Source organism: Lepus europaeus, chromosome 6, assembly GCF_033115175.1.
Source record: "Lepus europaeus isolate LE1 chromosome 6, mLepTim1.pri, whole genome shotgun sequence".
NCBI classification, from domain to species: Eukaryota; Metazoa; Chordata; class Mammalia; order Lagomorpha; family Leporidae; genus Lepus; species Lepus europaeus.
In genome coordinates this window covers 77300656-77320521 of record NC_084832.1, presented here as the reverse complement: position 1 = coordinate 77320521, position 19866 = coordinate 77300656, and the positions used below count along the sequence as shown (strand labels likewise).

General features: G+C 41.3%; 1 protein-coding gene across 3 annotated transcripts in view; it reads left to right on the top strand.

Annotated features, from left to right (window-relative positions):
- The window catches only part of USPL1 (ubiquitin specific peptidase like 1), a 42632-nt gene that overhangs the window by 17133 nt on the left and 5633 nt on the right, over nt 1-19866 (top strand). For all 3 annotated transcript variants that reach the window (XM_062194406.1, XM_062194407.1, XM_062194408.1), the window contains 4 exons: nt 1527-1640; nt 7558-7687; nt 9353-9478; nt 17213-17370. In XM_062194406.1, coding sequence (XP_062050390.1) covers nt 1527-1640; nt 7558-7687; nt 9353-9478; nt 17213-17370 — 528 coding nt within the window. The remainder of the gene's footprint in view (nt 1-1526; nt 1641-7557; nt 7688-9352; nt 9479-17212; nt 17371-19866) is intronic.

Here is a 19866-nt window from a genome sequence, read left to right as displayed (position 1 = left end):
CCATCTTCTACTGCTTTCCCAGGCCACAGCAGAGAGCTAGATTGGAAGAGGAGCAGCTGGGACTAGAACTGGTGCCCATATGGGATGCCAGTGCTGCAGGTGGAGGATTAACCCACTGCACCACAGCGCCAGCCCCTATTAGACTTATTAATATCCATAAGAGATCCCAAAGTAGAATACATAATTCGATGTAGTTTCTAGCATAAGTAATAATTGCACAGAAGTAGACAACTTCAGGGCTGGGCATTTAGCCTAGCAGTTAAGACACCTGCGTTTTGGGGTGAGCCATTGGTTTAGCAGTTAAGACGGTACTCGAGGCTGGTTTTGTGGTGCAGCAGAGTATGCTGTCTCTTGCCATGCAGACATCCCGTGTCAGAGTGCTGGTTCAAGTCCTGGCTACTCTACTTTCCAGTTCAGCTTCCTGCTAATGTTCCAGGAAAGCAGGAGATTGTGGCTCAAGTACATTTTGAGTCCTTGTAACCCACATGGGAAACCCGGATTTGGTCCAGACTCCTGGCTTCAATCTGACCCCACTCTTGCTGTTTTCAGCATTTAGGGAGTAAACCAGCAGATGGAAGAGTGATATTCTCTCTCTCCCCTCCTCCTCCCTCCATTGCCCCCCCCCCCCCCCCGCACCTTTCAAGTAAAACAAGTGAAGAAAAAAGACCCCCATCTCATATTGCATGCCTGGGTTTGAGCCCCAGCTCTGCCTCCTGACTTCAGCTTCCTGCTGATACTCACCTTGGGAAGCAGCAGGTGGTCGCTCAAGCATCTAGGTTTCTGCCACCACATAGGAGACCTGGATTGTGTTGCAAGGCTCCTGAATTCGGCCTGGCCTGGGCTATTGCAGGCATTTGGATACTGAACTAGTAGGTGGTTGTGCCTGCCTGCCTTTCTTTCTCTCCCTCAACCTTCTCTCTCTCAAAAAGAAACCAAAACTCTGCTGCTTTAGATATAAATGATATGTCTTAAAACTTCCTACAAGTTGAGCATTGGTAATTTAAAAATTAAAATCTGAAATTCTCCAAAATTTAAAACCTTTTGCCACCATGATAACTGCAAGTGGAAAGTTCCACACCTGACCTCATGTGATAGTTCCCAGTCAACTACAGGGACACTAAAAATATTATGTAAAACTACCTTCAGGCTATGTGTATTAGAAACAAATGAAATCTCATGCAAATATTCCAACATTTGAGAAAAATAAAACCTGGAATTGAAACATGAATGGTCCCAAGTATTTTGGATAAGAGATCCTCAGCCTGGGTTTTAGGCCTGTGATTATTTGGATGAGAACGACTTTAACTGAAACTTTGCTTAGGCTGTGTGAACTAATTTTGATGCACTGATAGCAGTTACTGTGGGGATACGTGTTGGACCACAGGAGAGAATTAAGGAAATTTTGTATTTTGCTTTTTGGCTCCATTTGCAGAAGTTACTGATTGATAACTTTCATGTCAGTGTTTTAGTTTTCTGTGGAAAGACACATTGATGAGAAACTGATAATGTTCTGTATAATGTTTTAGGTGGAGATTATAAAAAACTTCCTCCCAAAATACTTGCAGAGATCGAGACCTGTCTGAATGAAGTCAGAGCTGAAATTTTTAGTCGACTTCAGCCCCTGCTCAGATGCACATTAGGTAAGTGATGGTGTAATAGAAATATGTACATCTTAAAGAAATATATTGTTTTGTTACTTTGGATGATCAACTTCTTGGGCAAGAGGAGCTGAGTCATCTGGCATAGGACTCTAACTCTGGATAAGTCACTGTTGTGTGGAGCTGTTCCACGTCAGTGTGAGAGTGGTGGTCATTTCTTGGGAGGAGGTGCATTTCTCATAACCAGGTGAACACTTAGGGGTATAACATTGGGTACTTCTCTAGTACTCTGTGCATCAAAAAGCACCCAGGAATTTTAAAATAAATACCAGTACTGGAGGCTTATCAGATTAAATGAAATCAGAGTCTCAGAGATGAGGCCGAGGTAACCAGTGATTTCTAGAACCCCCTACGTGAGTCTTCTGTGTGGATAAAGTTGAGAATCTTGATCTAAAGCAGCTGTGGAGATTCTGCTTGCCCTACCAGTGACTGGTCTAGGCATGGATACGTGGTACAGTTTGGCCAGTGGGGTATTAGAAATACACTGGTGACCTTTTGGGATGCTTTCTCACCTTCAAAAAGAGGTAGACCTTGTTTTATCTTCTCTTAGTTTTTGGCCTGTGAGAGGTGCTAGAAATTATAGTCTCCATGAAGGTTTTCTAGATTTTTTTTAGTGTTATAAAGAGGTGACTTTTTAAAAAAAAAATTATTTATTTATTTATTATTTGAGAAGTAGAGTTACAGACAGTGAGAGGGAGAGACAGAAAGGTCTAACTTCCGTTGGTTCACTCCCCAAATGGCCACAATGGCCGGAACTGTGCCAATCCGGAGCCAGGAGCCAGGAGCTTCTTCCGGTTCTCCACGTGGGTACAGGGGCCCAAGCACTTGGGCCATCTTCTGCTTTCCCAGGCCATAGCAGAAAGCTGGATTGGAAGAGGAGCAGCCAGGACTAGAACTGATGCCTATATGGGATGCCCGCACCGCAGGCAGAGGATTAACCTACTGCGCCATGGCACCAGCCCCAAGGTGACTTTTTTTTTTTTTTTTTTAAGATTTTATTTGAGAGGTAGAATACAGACAGAGAGAGGGAGAGACAGAGAGATCTTCCATCCAACACTGGTTCACTCCCCAAATGGCCGCAACGGCAGAGCTGGGCTTATTCAAAACCAGGAGCCAGGAGCTTCTTCCAGGTCTCCCACGTGGATGCAGGGGCCCAGGCACTTGGGTCATCTTCCACTGCTTTCCCAGGCCATAGCAGAGAGCTGGATCAGAAGTGGACAAGCCGGGACTAGAACCGGGGCCCATGTGGGATGCAGGTGCTGTAGGCAGAGGATTAACTTATTGCACCACAGTGCCAATCCCGACTTTTGTTTTTTTGAGAAGAATATCTTTTTGTTTTATTTCTCTTTTAGCCCTTGTATTAATGGTTCTATTAATACTATATAACAGTAGCAGAATTACCTATGTTGAATTTGATAAAATACCAATGCCTTCTAGTTTTTCTCTCAACTAGTGGCATTTATTTTATTAGATTCAGATATTATACTTGCATTTGGAAGCAGAATCTCTAGCATCAGATAGCTTTTGATCTACTTCTTTGTTTCTAGTTTTCTACTTTTTCATGGACTCCTACATATAAGTTACTCTCTTTGTACAACGATAATAATAAACTGATTTTCCATATGCCAGATTTCTGGCATTGCTTCCTGTAGGTCTAAATGACTGTTTTGATTTATCATCAGGTAGGATCTCTGATGGGATGAGTATTCTTTTTTTCATAGAAGATTTATTTTTTAAAGATTTTTTTTTTTTTTTTATTTGAAAGTCAGAGTTACAGAGAGGAAGAGACACAGAGAAAGGTCTTCGATACACTGATTTATTCCCCAAATGACTGCATTGGCTAGAGCTGGGCCAGGTCAAAGCCAGGAGCTTCTTCCAGGTTTCTCATATGTGTGTAGGGGCCCAAGCATTTGGGCTATTCTCTGTGCTTTCCCAGGCACATGAACAAGGAGCGGGATGGGAAGTGGAGCAGCTGGGACTTGAACTGATGCCCAATATGGGATGCTGGTGTTGCAGGTGGCGGCTTAACCCACTGTGCCACAATGTCAGCCCCCAAAAGAGACTTACTTAAAGGCTCATTTTCTGCACTATCCCTAGATCATGGGCGGAAATTCTTCCATGTTGTGTTGGGCAGATAACATTTCCCTCTTAGAGTAACCTGAGGTATGAAATAAAGAGTGAATTGCATTCTTATCCATGATAATTTGGAATAAGATTGTATCTATTGCTCTTGCCTTGGGTTTGGTTTTCTATGTAATGAAGGATGTATTTCTAAGTTATAATGTAGTGTAATCATAACAGTTGTGAAAATATTCAGCTCTTCCAATACAGTAGGATTCCTCTCTTGTTTGTACGAATTCAGCAGTGATAGGTACTGTATTAGGGCCTAAGATCTTACTAATGAAATCTAATCTTTACTTCAGAGAGCACTTTAAAATCTTACCTCCATGTATCATTATTTTGAATATTAACATTTATTTTAAGATACTACCAACATAGAAGTAGAATCTGTACTGACCCTGAATGTTGACTGAACTTTTCAGGTCAGCTTCTTTATCATTTTGGTTGTTATTTAAAAAAAAAAAAAAAAAAATGTAGGGGCTTGTGTTGTAGTACAGTAGGTGAGGTCACTGCTTATGGCAGCAGCATCCCATATTGGAGTGCCTGTTGGAGTCCTGGCGTCTCCACTTCCAGTCCAGCTTCCTGCTAATGTCCCTGGGAAGACAGAGGATGATGGCCCAGACCTGGCTGTTGTAGCCATTTGGGGAGTGAGCCAGCAGGTAGAATATCTCTCTCTGTAACTCTGCCTTTTAAATAACTTATAAATCTTATAAATAACACACACTCACACAAAGTACTGTCTTCTTTGCTCACCCTCTGTGCAGTTTAAGGACTACATTACAAATAGAACTGAAGCTCCTTTTGTGCTCTTCCCCAGTTCCTCTTTATCTCCTGACAAAAGTAGGTACTGTCTTCAATTTGGTGTTTCTTTCCTTCCAAAATATCTGTTTCTGAAAAAAGTGGAAAAAAAGCAAGACCTAGTATTATTATGGTTTCTCCTTATTCTTATAAATCAAAAGAGTAATTTACTCTTTGAATGCTGTGTCTGGTAGAATGGAGTATAGCTGGAAACCTCCCCTTTGGCTACTTCATATGGTAACAGAGTTGGTAATGTAGGTAAATGGAGAGGAACAGTAGGAAATGGTACTGAGACTGTTGGTTCCTGATACAAGTGAACGTTGGAGCCCTGCTTCCACCATAAGTAAAAGGAAACATGAACATATTTACAGACCTTGGTGTGAAAAGCAGAGAAGTGAAACTTTGGGAGAAAATACAAGTGATAATTTCACTTTTATTAAATGTTAAGTGATGATTTCACTTAAATAAGATGAAGAAAAAATTGATAAATATGATTACATTAAAATGTAAGACCTCTGGGCAAAGGTAGAACAAAGAAATGATATCCAACAAAGAACTCTTGAACATCAGTCAAAAAAAAAAAAGATAACCTGACAGAAAAGTGACCTAAAGATATTAATGAATAATTAACACACAAGAAAACTTGAATAGTCAGAAAAGAGTCACTAAAAGCTTTGTATCTTGGCAGTGGTGTTTTAAGGAAATGCACAGACAAGATTAGGAGTTGGGATAGGAGTCGATGTTGATCATAGGAGCAAAAAGTCACTTAGTTAGGCAGAAGCTTAGATTTAAATTAGGTATTGGTATTTTATGTTCTCTAGTTAAGCTGTTTCATGCTTAGTACCCATGGAATTTGTAGTCAAAGGAAAAAGATGATTAATTTAGGAACTATATAAATAGCCTAAAATTATCTATAACCATATAGCTGACAGTGTGTTTTGGTCGTTTCATTGAGAACTTTCTGTATTTTCCACCTGAATATTCTGTTGTTAGGAAATGCAGATGGTTTGCTTTTTCAGTTCACATTGAATTGTGATACAGTACACATTTAAAGGCCGGGGACTAATTACAAACTCGTGCTGTACTGCATACTGTTTATGCATATGGCGTTGCACACTCATTTCGAGATCACTTGTATTTCTATTTATACAGAATATTTCATTTGGGTTTTATGTTTTTGTACAAAAATAGCAATGGGACTGTACCCTAAAGATGACTATTTAAATCGCCATTTTAACTACAGATATTTACAGTATATGCTTAGGCAGTAACACATTCTGGGCAGCTGTAGTTCCAGGGTAGTGAGACAACTGGACCGTGAAAGTGCAACTCTGGGCCAGCGCCGCGGCTTACTAGGCTAATCCTCCGCCTTGCAGCACCGGCACACCGGGTTCTAGTCCTGGTCGGGGCACCGATCCTGTCCCGGTTGCCCCTCTTCCAGGCCAGCTCTCTGCTGTGGCCAGGGAGTGCAGTGGAGGATGGCCCAAGTGCTTGGGTCCTGCACCCCATGGGAGACCAGGAGAAGCACCTGGCTCCTGCCATCGGATCAGCGCGGTGCGCTGGCCGCAGCGTGCTACCGCGGCGGCCATTAGAGGGTGAACCAACGGCCAAAGGAAGACCTTTCTCTCTGTCTCTATCTCACTGTCCACTCTGCCTGTCAAAAAAAAAAAAAAAGAAAAGAAAAGAAAGAAAGAAAGAAAGTGCAACTCTGTCCTGAGGAGGGAGGAGTTGGAAGGACTCTTAACTTTGCAGGGCCAGCCCAGGAAGGCTGTAGCCTAGCACCCCAAAGGATAGGAAGGAGAGAAACCACCTGGAGAAGGAATGTAAGAATGTACATCTTCCCATTTAACGTACTTCCTGATCTCCAAGTTGGAAGCCACCATCCACTATGCAGTGTTTGCTTTAGTGACAACAACATTCAGATCATCTTCAGGCTTACAGTTGTTGGAGTAAATTGTTCCAGGAGACGTTAGATGAGAAGGTTGAGAAGAGTGGTAGATGAGGAGGTGGGCGATTCAAGCCTGGTCCTTTAACCCCGTGTGTCATGCCTTCTCCAAGGTCAGAGGATAGAATTGGAGTAGAAATGGTGTTTCAGTGATTTTATCCAATTTTGATATTTTAGCATTTTCACTGGTTATATTTTGTGAGTGTCTGTAGCAAACTATGTAACCTTTGTTTCAATATATGCTGAAGTTTTTATAGTTCTGAGAATAGCTAGCTATCTGAGAAGGTGGTGTGGGTCTTCTGTAGTTTTTGTTGTTGAAATAGACTGAGGTGTGGAAAGAATGAGCCATCAAAGAAGGAGGTACCTTTCTCTGAAGGGAGGAGAGAACTTCCACTTTGACTATGACCCTGTGTGAATAAGATCAGAGTCAGCGAACTCAAAAGGCCTCCATAGCCTTGGCAACTCATGACAAGAGCCTAGGGTGATTACTGACGCCATAAACAAGAGTGTCAATTTGTTAAGTCAACAACAGGAGTCACTGTGCACTTACTCCTCATGTAGGATCTCTGTCCTTAATGTGTTGTACATTGTGATTTAATGCTATAACTAGTACTCAAACAGTATTTTTCACTTTGTGTTTCTGTGTGGGTGCAAACTGTTGAAATGCTAAATTGATCTTCTGTATATAAAGAGAATTGAAAATGAATCTTGATGTGAATGGAAGGGGAGAGGGAATGGGAGAGGGAAGGGTTCCGGGTGGGAGGGAAGTTATGGGGGTGGAAAGCCATTGTAATCCATAAACTGTATTTTGGAAATTTATATTCATTATATAAAAGTTAAAAAAATAAAAATAAGTACATAAGTAAATAAAAAAAAGAAATAGACTGAGGTGATAACTAAATCATGCTGGGCATTTTTAGAGCGATGATTCCAGAAATGTGCCCCACCCAAATGTGAGAGAAGACAGCAGTTCATTGTTTGTTTGCCTTTTGTAGCTGTTACTTATGAACGATGATTTTTCTCTTTCAATTGAAGGTGACATGGAAAGCCCTGTGTTCGCATTTCCCCTGCTCTTAAAACTAGAGCCCCACATTGAAAAGCTCTTCACATATTCTTTTTCCTGGGACTTTGAATGTTCCCAGTGTGGACACCAGTATCAAAACAGGTGGGTGAGTGTTTTTAAAGGGCGTTCATCTACTGAAAATGATTGTCAGGATCACATTTGAGTACTGCTCTCCCTGATTTCTTTACCCTTGACCAAATTTCCTACTACACCTCAAAGTCTTTCCAGCACTGAGATAGAAGACACAAACTGCAGTTCGCTTGCTGCTAGAAACTGGAAGGGTCCAAAGCCCATGGTCTCATAGATTGCTATTGAGAGTGTCCCCTTAGAGTCTCTGCTCTCGTAACTCCATTGTCAACTCGTTTGTTAAAGAGCAGAGTATTTATTTGTTGTTTACTTTAAGTTTTTAACATCATAGAAACTCTTAGAGGCTGGCAGTGGTTCATAGAGATAATTCGCATTCCTTTGCCCTGAGAGAAGTTTATTGCTTAGGTGGTGCCTAACTCATGAGATTCTTCTTAGGTATTTAGGGTGCAGTCAGATGTTGTTGAGTCTGGGACACTGTGCTAGGGAACACCCGCAACAGAAAAGTGTTTGTTTTTTTACCTGTAAGCTTAAGACTACTAGAACAGGGTAAGAATTAACCTTTTACTCAACACCTTTTGTGAGGCTGAAGACAGACACCTGTTTCTAGTCTGTCATTGATGGACCTCAGTTATCTGATTGTAGTCTGTGCGGGAGGTCCTACTATCCTCACTTGACAAATAGGACACCAAAGGGGTGTCCTTGAGCTTGAAAGGGGCTCAGCCGGTGCCGGAGGTGACACACTAGTAAGTGGCAGAACCTGCAGGCACACCAGGGCTTTCCTGGCCTCATAAGACTCTTACTGTGGGCTACTCCCTAGTTACTGCCTGGGTCTTAAATACTGTGAACAAGCTTCGTGATGAAAATCAGCTCAATTCCAGCTTTTCCAGAACCTCCATCTTTGTTTCACAGCTTTTCATTGAGTGTGTCCTGTGTTCTAGTGACTACTCTGGAAATATTTGTCCTGGCCACATTCAGTCTGTGGGTTGGGAAGATAATATATGAACACGTAGTGGAGGGCCAGTAACTTAGTCATTTAGTTGATCTTTGGGCTGCTTTCCATTATCTTTGAACGCAAGGTAGTAACTGCACTTGAGAGGTGCATAGCAAAAGCTCCGAGAGCTCAAGGGAGAGACGTGCCTGGGGTGGGCACCTGGCACGGCACTTAGGATGCGGATGCCTCTTTTCATTTTTGGGTGTCAGTAATGCCAGCCACATGGAGTTGTTTGAGTCAGGGATGAACGCTTTATAACTGACAACCTTAGAATAGTGCTGCTCAAGTAGGGGCTGCCCCACCTGCCCCAGCCATAGGCCATTTGGCAATTTCTGGAGGCATCAGCTATTATAGCTGGGGCTGGCCTCTGGTGAGTAGTGGCCAGGGATAATGCAAAACATCCCGCAGTGCACAGGACAGTGGCCCCCACCCCAGAGGATTATCTGGTGCTGCTGTTGGAAACTGCTTTTGTCGCTTTCTTGCTTTACCTTGTAGCTGAGAGACTGTAGGTGATGTGAGGAGTCTTCAGAGAACTTCATGACTAGGGCCAGGGAGCTCCATTACCATGTTGATAATGTGATTTGAGGAAATATGAAAATATGAATAAGCAAATAAAGGGAGTGCCATTAGTTTTATACATTGGCTGAAGTTACATACATAAACTTAAATTATGTCTTCTTTCTTCATAGGTGTACGAAGAGTTTGGTCACTTTTACAAATGTCATCCCTGAGTGGCACCCTCTTAATGCTGCCCATTTTGGTCCTTGTAACAATTGCAACAATAAATCACAAATAAGAAAAATGGTATTAGAAAAGTGAGTTAAAATTTTCTTACAATTTTTAAAACAAAATGAGGGTGGGTTTATATAATTTTTTTAATGTGTGGTATTCAGAATGGTTACTACAACTTACATTTCAGAAGTTTGGGTGAACGCACACTTAGGATCACCAGATGCTTCTGTTAATCAGTGTACTAGCTGATACCATCCAGGGTGACACGCGGCGGCAGAGCTGACGTAGGGGGATTGTCTGGCCCTGTTCTCCTATAGTTTCCCTTCTTTCTGCCACCCCCACCTCCTGCCCCACATCTTTAAGGATATTAAACTTCAGTTTTTCTCTCCTATGCCGAGAGCTCGAAGTCATTAGGATTCTGAGATCTCCTTAATCTGATTTCAAGAACTAGGATGATTCCAAGATGAACCACAGGCTCATCTGTGTGCGTTTTCATTTTTTCCTAGATCTGTTAATTCTTCATCATCTTGGAAGCCTTCTGCCGTCCTCGAGCAGATGTGTTTTGATTGCATTTTGCCAGCTTTTTTGTTTTTCCACAGTGGAATAGTTGGTCAGAATTATCTTTTCTGGTGTCACCAAAAGTCCTGTCTTTTTAAACTTCTCGGGTCAGTGACAGCTTCGGCAATCTGTCTCTTGTTCATGCACTCACACATCTTTAACCCTCATTTTCAGTGTCCTTCTCTCTAACTCTTCAACTAAGGGATGTTTTGAGATACAGTTTGGTATAATAAAGGATGCCTTTGAATGTGCCAGAAAGTCCTCAGCATCTCTTCAAAGGGTTATTCTCCCTGAAGCATAAATACTCGGTTCAGGTAATAATGCCCAAAGGCTTAAAGGGAGAAGGGGCAGTCTTCCCTGCCCCCGGGCTTCAGCTTTAAGGTAGTGCAGTCAACCCTTCCTTTTGTGGATTCCATCAACCTTGCATTGAAATTATGTGTTTTTTGAACTGTATCTGCAAAACATGGAAAGACTTTTTGCCCTTGTCATTATTCCCTAAACAATATAGAAGAGTTATTTTACAGAGCGTTTCCATTGTATTAGCCATTATAAGTAATCTAGAGATGATTTGAAGAATGTGGGAGGACATGCATGGGCTGTGCAAATACTGTACTATTTTATGTTAGAGACTTGAGCGTCCACAGATTGGAGCCAATCCCACTTCTACCCCATATGAAGGGGCCACTGTATTGTGGCATTTCAAAATGATTTTTTTGCTCTGCTGTATGCACTTTGTTCTCCTTTTATAGTAGTTGAAGACTAGGTTTTTAATACCAAACCTTGGCCCCATCTTTGTCCTTCCAGTGGGATAATGTATTTGGCTAAGTTAGTACTTGCAGGGTACTTGTGTTTTTTTATGGATTTAAAGGTCTTCAAAAAGCTCGTATAAAGTGTGCATTGTTCATCTTTGTATCTCCTATATCATCTTACCAATAAAAATTTCTTAAATGAAAAAAGTGTACATTATGAGAAAAAACTATGCATGGGTTTTAGGCTTTTTTTTTTTTTTTTTTAATCCAAATAGACTTCATTTTCCACAAACTTTTTTTTTTTATTTATTTATTTTTAGGTCTGGTGCTGTGGCATAGCGGGTAAAGCCAACGCCTGCAGTGCCGGCATTCCATATGGGTGCTGGTTTGAGTCCCGGCTGCTCTACATCCAATCCAGCTCTCTGTTAAGGCCTAGGAAAGCAGTAGAAGATGGCCCAAGTCCTTGGGCCCCTGTATCTGCTTGGGAGACCCGGAAGAAGCTCCTGGCTCCTGGCTGGCTCCAGCTGTTGTAGCCATTTGGGGGGTGAACCAGCAGATGGAAGAGCTCTCTCTCTCTCTCTCTCTCTCTGCCTCTCCTGTCTTTGTAACTCTGAATTTCAAATAAATAAATCTTTTTTAAAAAGGTTTATTTATTTCTTTGAGAGGCAGAGTCACAGAGGGAGAGACAGAAATATCTTCCATCTGCTGGTTCACTCCCCAAATGGCCAGTGTGAAGCCAGGAGCCAGGAGCTTCTTACTGGTCTCCCACGTGGGTACAGGGTCCCAAGCACTTGGACCATCCTCCACTGTTCTAGGCTACCAGTAAGGAGCTGAATCAGAAGTGGAGCAACCAGAACTTGAACTGGCTCCCACATGGGATGCCAGCACCACAGACGAAGGCTCAACCTACTAGGCCACAGCACCAGCCTCCAGAAACTTCTAGAAGTACCATTGTATACATCATTATTCCCTCTTCAGCCAAGCATGTGGTGCTTATGTTCAGGGTGTTCTTCATTATATAGTTGGAGTCATTCTCCTAGTTTCTAGCCCAGGGCCTCATCCCCTTGTTCCAGAGCATCTGTAATCTACAAACATGGAATCTTGTAGAGCTCCAGTGGGCCAAATAAGCTCTTCTTGGTATGTCCACTCCGTAGCACTGCCGTTACCACTGGGCCATCTGTCCTGCGAGATACCGCTTGTCTGTCAGTTTTTGTCTTCTGAATTTGCTGACTTCTCTTTTGCATGCCTGCCTCCTTTTCCTCCTTGTCCTTCACTGTCATCCCATAGCATTTGATTGGAAAGGAAGAGGAGCTGTGCTTAACCAGAAGTCTGTAATCTTGGCTTTCTGCTGTCCAAGCTTTGGGAGCAAGTTGAGGGAGCCTCTTTTACGCCCTTTCCTTGTTGAGGAGGCAGGTGGAAGGGTGGCAGCGTGTGACCATCTGTCATCCTGCACTGGGCCATTGCATGGCTTCAGACTTCTTGGGGTTTATCATTTTTTGGTTACACCTGCTTTTTCTCAAGCCTAATGATAGAAGATAGACTCATTCTGTTACTTTGTTTGATCTGCTAATTGTTTCATTGCAGCATTAACTTTTAATTATACTAGTATGTTGTTTTTACTTACATTAAAGATTCATGCTGTAGTCGGGAAATGTATCTATTAGGTAAAACTGTTTCATTGGAAAATTTGCTTTAATATCCGAGAGGCCAATTTATGAACAAAATTTGTAATTTGAATATTTTCCATATGTTCAAAAGTAAATTGAACTAGTGTAAAATTTCACTTAAATGACAAGGTCTTTATATAAGTCCTTTGTAGTTTTTTACTTTGAAATTTGTATAACTTGATTTTTTTGAACCTGCTGAAATTTAGAAATAGATTTAATATAGTCTTTAGGAATTCACTTAAAAGCAATTATATCCATCATGATATATGGGTAATTCTATCATTCAACATTCTAAAAAGTAATAGAACACCTTGTCTTAGATAATCCACATCTCTGTTATGTCCCCATTAGAAAAGGAATCCATTGATAAATCAGGTGAATGGAGCCTAGTGGATCAAAACTCATTTCATGTCTTCAAGTAAATTGTGTAGGAATCATGGAGCACCAAGATCCCTGAACCAGAGTTTATTTACTTTCCAAACTCTTGACGTGAACCTCATTACAGCCATAGTCTCCTTTAGGAGTCTGGTCGTACACTGCTATGGATCAGCATTTGAAACGTGTATTTAAACTCACTTTCAACAGTGAGTTATAAGCAATTCTTTGTAAAGAATAAGGAAGTGGTAGAAATAAGACATTTCTGTGTTTACAGAGCTTATTCAATGTGTTACGATGATATGGAGGCTTTTTGCTTTAAGCTCCTCTGCAAAAGTTTGAATGGATACTGATATATAAAATAGCTATAATTTATCTAAATCCTCATTGCTTGATAGGAAATGCTTTATTCCTGTTTGTTTTTTTGTTTTAAGATTTATTTTATTTGAAAGGCAGAATTAAGAGAGCAAGCAAGGCAGAGACAGAGAGATCCTCCATCCGCTAGCTCACTCCCTAAACTGCTGCAGTGGCCAGATCTGGGCCATCAGGAGCCTCCTCTGGGTTTCCCAGATGGGTACAAGGGCCCAAACACTTGAACATCCTCCACTGCTTTCCTAGGTGCATTAGCAGGGAGCTGGATCAGAAATGGAGCAAGCTGGGTCTTGGACCGGCACACATACGGGATGCAGGTGCCACAGGCAGCAGCTTTATCTGCTATGCCACAGTGCCAGCTCCTCTTTATTCTTTATAAGATCCTTATACTACCTCCAAAGTACAGCTTGCAAACCTTTGAGCAGCTGTAATTTTCTAAAGAGGTATTTTCTTGTTATAGTTAATAGGAACCAATTCTAATTATTTGGGTTACAGTTGATTTCATTCACAATTTTTCATTTTTTATCAGTCTGAAATAGTTGCAGTAGTGATATGATAGATGTGAAGTATAATGAGACTTAAAAATTACATTTGCATTTATTTTCTCTCTAAAGCCTACATTATTACAGTTCAGATGCACATATATACATCTTGTTAAAATTGCATTTTTGAAAATAGGCATTATTCCACTAGTTAGGAAGGAAATTAAAAACTTATACTTCAAACCATTAGCACAAGACGTGAGTGCTCTTTATGAGTGCTCATATCCCTGCTGTGTTTGGGGAGTAGATAAATAGCACAGTTCTCTTGTGCTGTTTTCTCTCTGTTCTGTTTTCTTTCCCTAAGGGTAAATCCTTAAGTAGGAGTCCAGTGCCACTTTAGTTGAATGCAAATGGATCTTAGCTTGAAATCTCTTGTTGACTCTGGATTCTAGTTCTCTTAATCCATCCCATGTAATTTTCCTGTGGTTGAAGCAGAACCTAACTTGCTGTCAGCTCTGAGCTTCATCTCTGATTGATACTCCAGGCATTGCAGGAAGGAGGAAGCTTGGAAATGAAATTGAGTACCAAACAAGGGGTAAAGTTCCACCCTGGCCTGAGAGGCTGGACATGCGACAAGCTGTAATTATGAGCAGGAGAATTCTGTAACTTACAGGGACACTAGATTCCAGGCCAGGTGTGGGGATGTCCTGCCCTGTGAATTCATCTGGTCCAGCCCTGCAAAGGCAACTGCAGGTGCAACTCAACTTTCAGTAAATCTAGCAGGCTCATTTTAAGTTGATAATTTCCTATGCCCCACAAATGATGTTAGAAATGTCCAAATGGCCCTTGACAGAAAAGAGGTTCCCCACTCCTGTTCTAGGGGATCTAAAGAGGAAAATGAACAAGGAAAGAAGGACGAAGTGAATGCTTTATTTGATTGACTCCAGGATACCTCTATTCACACATTGCACTGTTGTTTTTTTTTTTTTTAAATATGCCATTGAAAAAATGCTGCCTACTTAACCGTGTGCCATCAATTACAAGGTGCATCCCAACATTAGAGAAAAGGAAAGTGAGGTCTGTTTGGCATGTGAAACCTATCAAGTTTCATAGCAATGGAAAGTAACGCTAGGAGGACGTTCTGAGGGCTCTCCTCTATGTGGATGAAGTGGCAGAAACGCCAGAAAGATTTGTGGTTCTTCTCTCTGTTGTCTTGCTCCACATGAGCCCTTCTTAACTTTGGTGGCCAGGTGATATTTTGGCCCAGTGGCTGGTGTAATTAAGAGGATGTTTTAAAATGGAGACAATTGCCCTGATGTTTGTCTTCCCTTTTGTGCTGGATAAGAAAATCAAATTTCTACTTCCTCTGGCTTTGGAGGTTTCAGGCAGGTCATTTCTTGGTATCCAGGGGAATCTATATCCAACTAGAGTTTGAATGTCTTTTAAATCCAAGAAAGTGTGCAGGGTGCAGATTTTATTTTTAATTTTTTTTTTTTTTCTTCTTCATAGAGTTAGTGAGAGAGAGAGACAGAGAGAAAGGTCTTTCTTCCGTTGGTTCATCCCCCAAATGGCTGCCATGGCCAGAGCTATGCTGATCCAAAGCCAGGAGCCAGCGCTGTGGCTCACTTGGTTAATCCTCCGCCTGCGGTGCCAGCATCCCATATGGGTGCCGGGTTCTAGTCCCGGTTGCTCCTCTTCCAGTCCGGCTCTCTGCTGTGGCCCTGGAAGGCAGTGGAGGATGGCCCAGGTGCTTGGGCCCTGCACCCACATGGGAGACCAGGAGGAGGCACCTGGCTCCTGGCTTTGGATCAGCACAGCGCCGGCCATAGCAGCCATTTGGGGAGTGAACCAACGGAAGGAAGACCTTTCTCTCTGTCTCTCTCTCTCTCACTGTCTAACTCTGTCAAATAAAAAAAATAAAAATTAAAAAAAATTCTAAGTCATAATTTATAAAAAAAAATATTTATTTATTTGAAAGGCAGTGTTACAGAGAGAGAGAGGCCTTTCATCTGCTGGTTCATTTCCCAAATGGCCACAATGGCTGGATCCTGGCCAGTCCAAAGCCAAGAGCCAAGAGCTTCTTCGTGGTCTCCAGCGTGGGTGCAGGTGCCCAAACACTTGGGCCATCCTCTGCTGCTTTCTCAGGCAGGGGGCTGGATCATAAGTGGAACTTCTGGGACTCACACATATGGGATGTAGGCGTCACAGGTGGTAACTTTTTCCACTGTACCCAGGGTGCAGGTTTTAATCGTGGTTTTTACTTTTACTAATTTGCCAAAGGGGAGTTTAGAAGACTCGAATTTATAAAAATGTGTCAGATGATCTTAATGCATTACTTTATTATTAATGCCTTTGTCAACTAGCTCAGGAGGTGTCTTGAGAGGTTTTATATGAGGCCAACAGAACTTGATATTAGAAATATTTTATTTTAAACTATTTTTTAATTAACTCTTAGGTATAAAAAGCTTGCAAAGTGAGCTATGAACATGTGTCTCTATTTTTACTGTGGATCATCGACACAAGGACACATACCTCACGTTTTAACATACCTGAAATGGGAGTACATCTAAAATTTGATGGCATGATGTAGTCTGTTTTTTTCATGGTGGCACATTTTATAGTTGGTAACATCTCAGATACATTGAAATAAATGTGGTAGAAACAACAGTAGGACATAATGCTGTAGAGTTTACAGGGCTTCTTCTTTATAGGCACTTAAAATTTGAGGACTTGATTATTCTCTGACAAAATGATTGACAAGGAGTAATTTACAAATTATCTCTTGTCAGTCTGAATAATCTTCATTTTGGACATTGATTCCAGTTCATCTCAGCTGAATATATTTTAATAAGATAAGTAAGTTTTGACAGCTGTTCAAATATTGGGAAAAGGGATATTCAACATTTTTCTTAAATCCTGAGGGCTTTGTTAAATTTGGTTTTCGAGGCCTGTCTCTGGGTTCTATTTTCTGGTTTGGCATGATGCTCTGATAGTAAAATGCATTTAGGAATGATGGTTGTCTTACAGTTTGTAGTAAATCAGCCAGGATGTTGTATCTTCCTCTCTATTTAGAAACTTTTCCTCGGTGAAAATTTTGGTTTGGTAGACTTCTCTACTTCCAGAGATAGCTGAAAGAAATAAACCAAATGAATGTGACTTTGAATATCACAGGTTTATTGCTTCGTTTCATGCATTACCTACTCTACCCAACAAAAGCAGTTAATTTGATTTGGGCACTTGATGCCAAAGAAAATTCTGAAAGGTCTGGACTTTTCCCTTTAATTCTACCATGTACCTCGCATGAAATCGTCTATAAGCCAAAGCAGCATTGCTACTTACTTGAGCAATTTTTGTTTAATGGTCTGTGTTAGATTCTTACTGCCTGATGGCTTCCAACTGTCATTGATACCATTCTGAAAAGGGTTTAATGTTACATATTTCTTAGAGCAAATTCTCCATTTCTAATTAAGGCACACATCTGGAGGTGCTCAAGAAAAATTAGTGCAGTTAGCCTTGAACGTATTATGTGTGACTAGTTTGCTTCAGCTCGTCTTTGTATGAGCAGACACATGGCGTTGAATTTGTTTGACTTCTCTTGCCTTTGTTCTCCACAGAGTGTCTCCCATATTCATGGTGCACTTTGTAGAAGGCTTGCCACAGAATGACTTGCAGCGCTATGCATTTCATTTGGAAGGATGTCTTTATGAAATAAAGTCTATCATTCAGTACCAAGCAAGTAATCATTTTATAACCTGGATTTTAGATGCTGATGGTAAGTGCAGCAAAATAAACTTTTAATTTGATTTTCCATGAACTTTTTGAAGTACCTTTATGTTCTTCCTTTTTCTTATAGCATGGATCTCTGGGTATACACACATGCTATAAGTATTTCCTTTTTAGACAAAGGATGAGATCATGTACTGTCCATTTACAGTTTGTTTTCTACTTCATATTTTTATTTTTTAACTTTATGAGTAATATATGTTTAATTTTTTAAGGGATTGATTGATTTTATTTGAAAGGCAGAGTTACGGAGAGAGAAAGGGACAGTGAAAGATCTTTTATCCACTGGTTCATGCCGCAAGGGCCAAGGCTGGGCCAGGCCAAAGCCTTGAGCTTCATCCAAACACTTAGGCCATATTCTGCTGTTTTCCCAGGCTATTAATAGGGAGCTGGATTGGAAATGGAGCAGCTGGGATGCAAACTGGTGCTTATGTGAGATGCTGGTATCTGAGGCAGCAGGTTAACCCACTAAGTCACAATGCAGGTCCCAGAATTTCAATTTTTGTGGATACTACATAAATCTCTTGCAGAGGAAGTTTATCACTCTGAGGTTTTTAATTGAAAAAGTCCAACAAACGTAAGTTTCATTTAGTATGTAATTGTTAGTGTAAGCAAAATAGTACACATCTGTTTCTAGGATGATGACTATTTTTTTAAGGGCAGGGTTCCCATATGGGCACCAGTTCAAGTCTGGGCTGTTCCACTTCTTCTTTTTTTTTTTTTTTTTTTTTTAAAGATTTATTTATTTATTTGAAAGTCAGAGTTACACAGAGAGAGAAGAAGAGAAGAAGAGGCAGAGACAGACAGAGAGGTCTTCCATCCTTTGGTTTACTCTCCAGTTGGCTGCAATGACTGGAACTGCACCTATCCGAAGCCAGGAGCCAGGGGCTTCCTCTGGGACTCCCATGCTGGTGCAGGGGCCCAAGCATTTGAACCATCTTCTACTGCTTTCCCAGGCCATAGCAGAGAGTTGGATCTGAAGTGGAGCTGCCGGTACTTGAACCGGTGTCCATATGGGATGCTGGTGCTGCACATGGCAGCTTTACCTGCCACACCACAGCACCAGTCCCTCTAGGATATTATTAGACAGTATAGCCCCCTGTCACTGTTAAATAGAATATCTGAAATGCATACTTTGCTAACAGCTTTATTTATATGATTCTCAAAAATAAGTACAGTTCATGAGTTTTGAAAGTTTTTTCCCCTTCTTTTTCTCTAATGTAGTTTCTTGGTTTATTTTTCTGAGTGCTTACTTTACAGCTGAACCCCCTGAAAGTTTTGTATCAAGCCGTTGGTAAGGGGTCACTTTGATGTAACTGTTCCCTGTTGTTTGGGCACTTTTTACATCCTCCCAGGGGGATGTTTGGATGGATGGCACAATACTGCGTTATACCGACAGGCATTTCTAATAGATGAAAATATGTTTAAAGTCATTATTAAAAATACTGTATTACAAAAATGCTTTACAAACTGAAACTTAAATTATGAATATAATTATTACCTTAAAGTATCACCCTCCATTACAATTTGGATAGAAGTAATTCTCCACAACATAAAAACAAAACCAGCTTACTTTAGCTTTCTGTTCATGGCAGGGAGTAAAAAGTCCGCTTCATGCACAGCCTGGTTCCCACCCTGACAGCATATAAGAATCAGTTGGTTCGCTTATAAAAATTTTCAGGCTCTACTCCAGACCAATGATCAGTCTTGAAGATTGCCCCAAATAACACTAATGTAGAAGCTCCCCAGGTGGTTCTTTTTTTTTTTTTTTGACAGGCAGAGTGGATAGAGAGAGAGAGACAGAGAGAAAGGTCTTCCTTTTTGCCGTTGGTTCATCCGCCAATGGCCGCTGCGGACGACGCATCTCGCTGATCCAAAGCCAGGAGCCAGGTGCTTCTCCTGGTCTCCCTTACGGGTGCAGGGCCCAAGCACTTGGGCCATCCTCCACTGCCTTCCTGGGCCATAGCAGAGAGCTGGCCTGGAAGAGGGGCAACAGGGATAGAATCCGGTGCCCCAACTGGGACTAGAACCCGGTGTGCCAGCGCCACAAGGCGGAGGATTAGCCTGTTAAGCCACGGCGCTGGCCCCCAGGTGGTTCTAAAGTGCACTTTTGATGGAGAACCACTGATGCAGACCAACGAAAATCTCAGAGTTTTACTGAGCGTAGAAAAAAAAATGGGGGGGTCAGGTGTTTTGAACATATGCATCTACGTAAACCACATACTTAGTGAGTGGTTTTGTTTTTGTTATGTGGGAGGGTTAGCAGTTCATTTGATTTTCCTTTTTGTAACTGAACTATTGGAAAACTCTTATTTCTATTTGTGACTTATGCACTCAGTTTACTTCGCATCATATCTTATATTTTAATAAGTATTTTAATCTTGTTTTTAATTTTCCCCTTTGGGGTAGTTTTTAAAAAGCTGTGCTGGGTCTTGGACCTTTGTCAGTCTCACTTAGTCACTGGGGATGCTTTGGAAATTGCCCA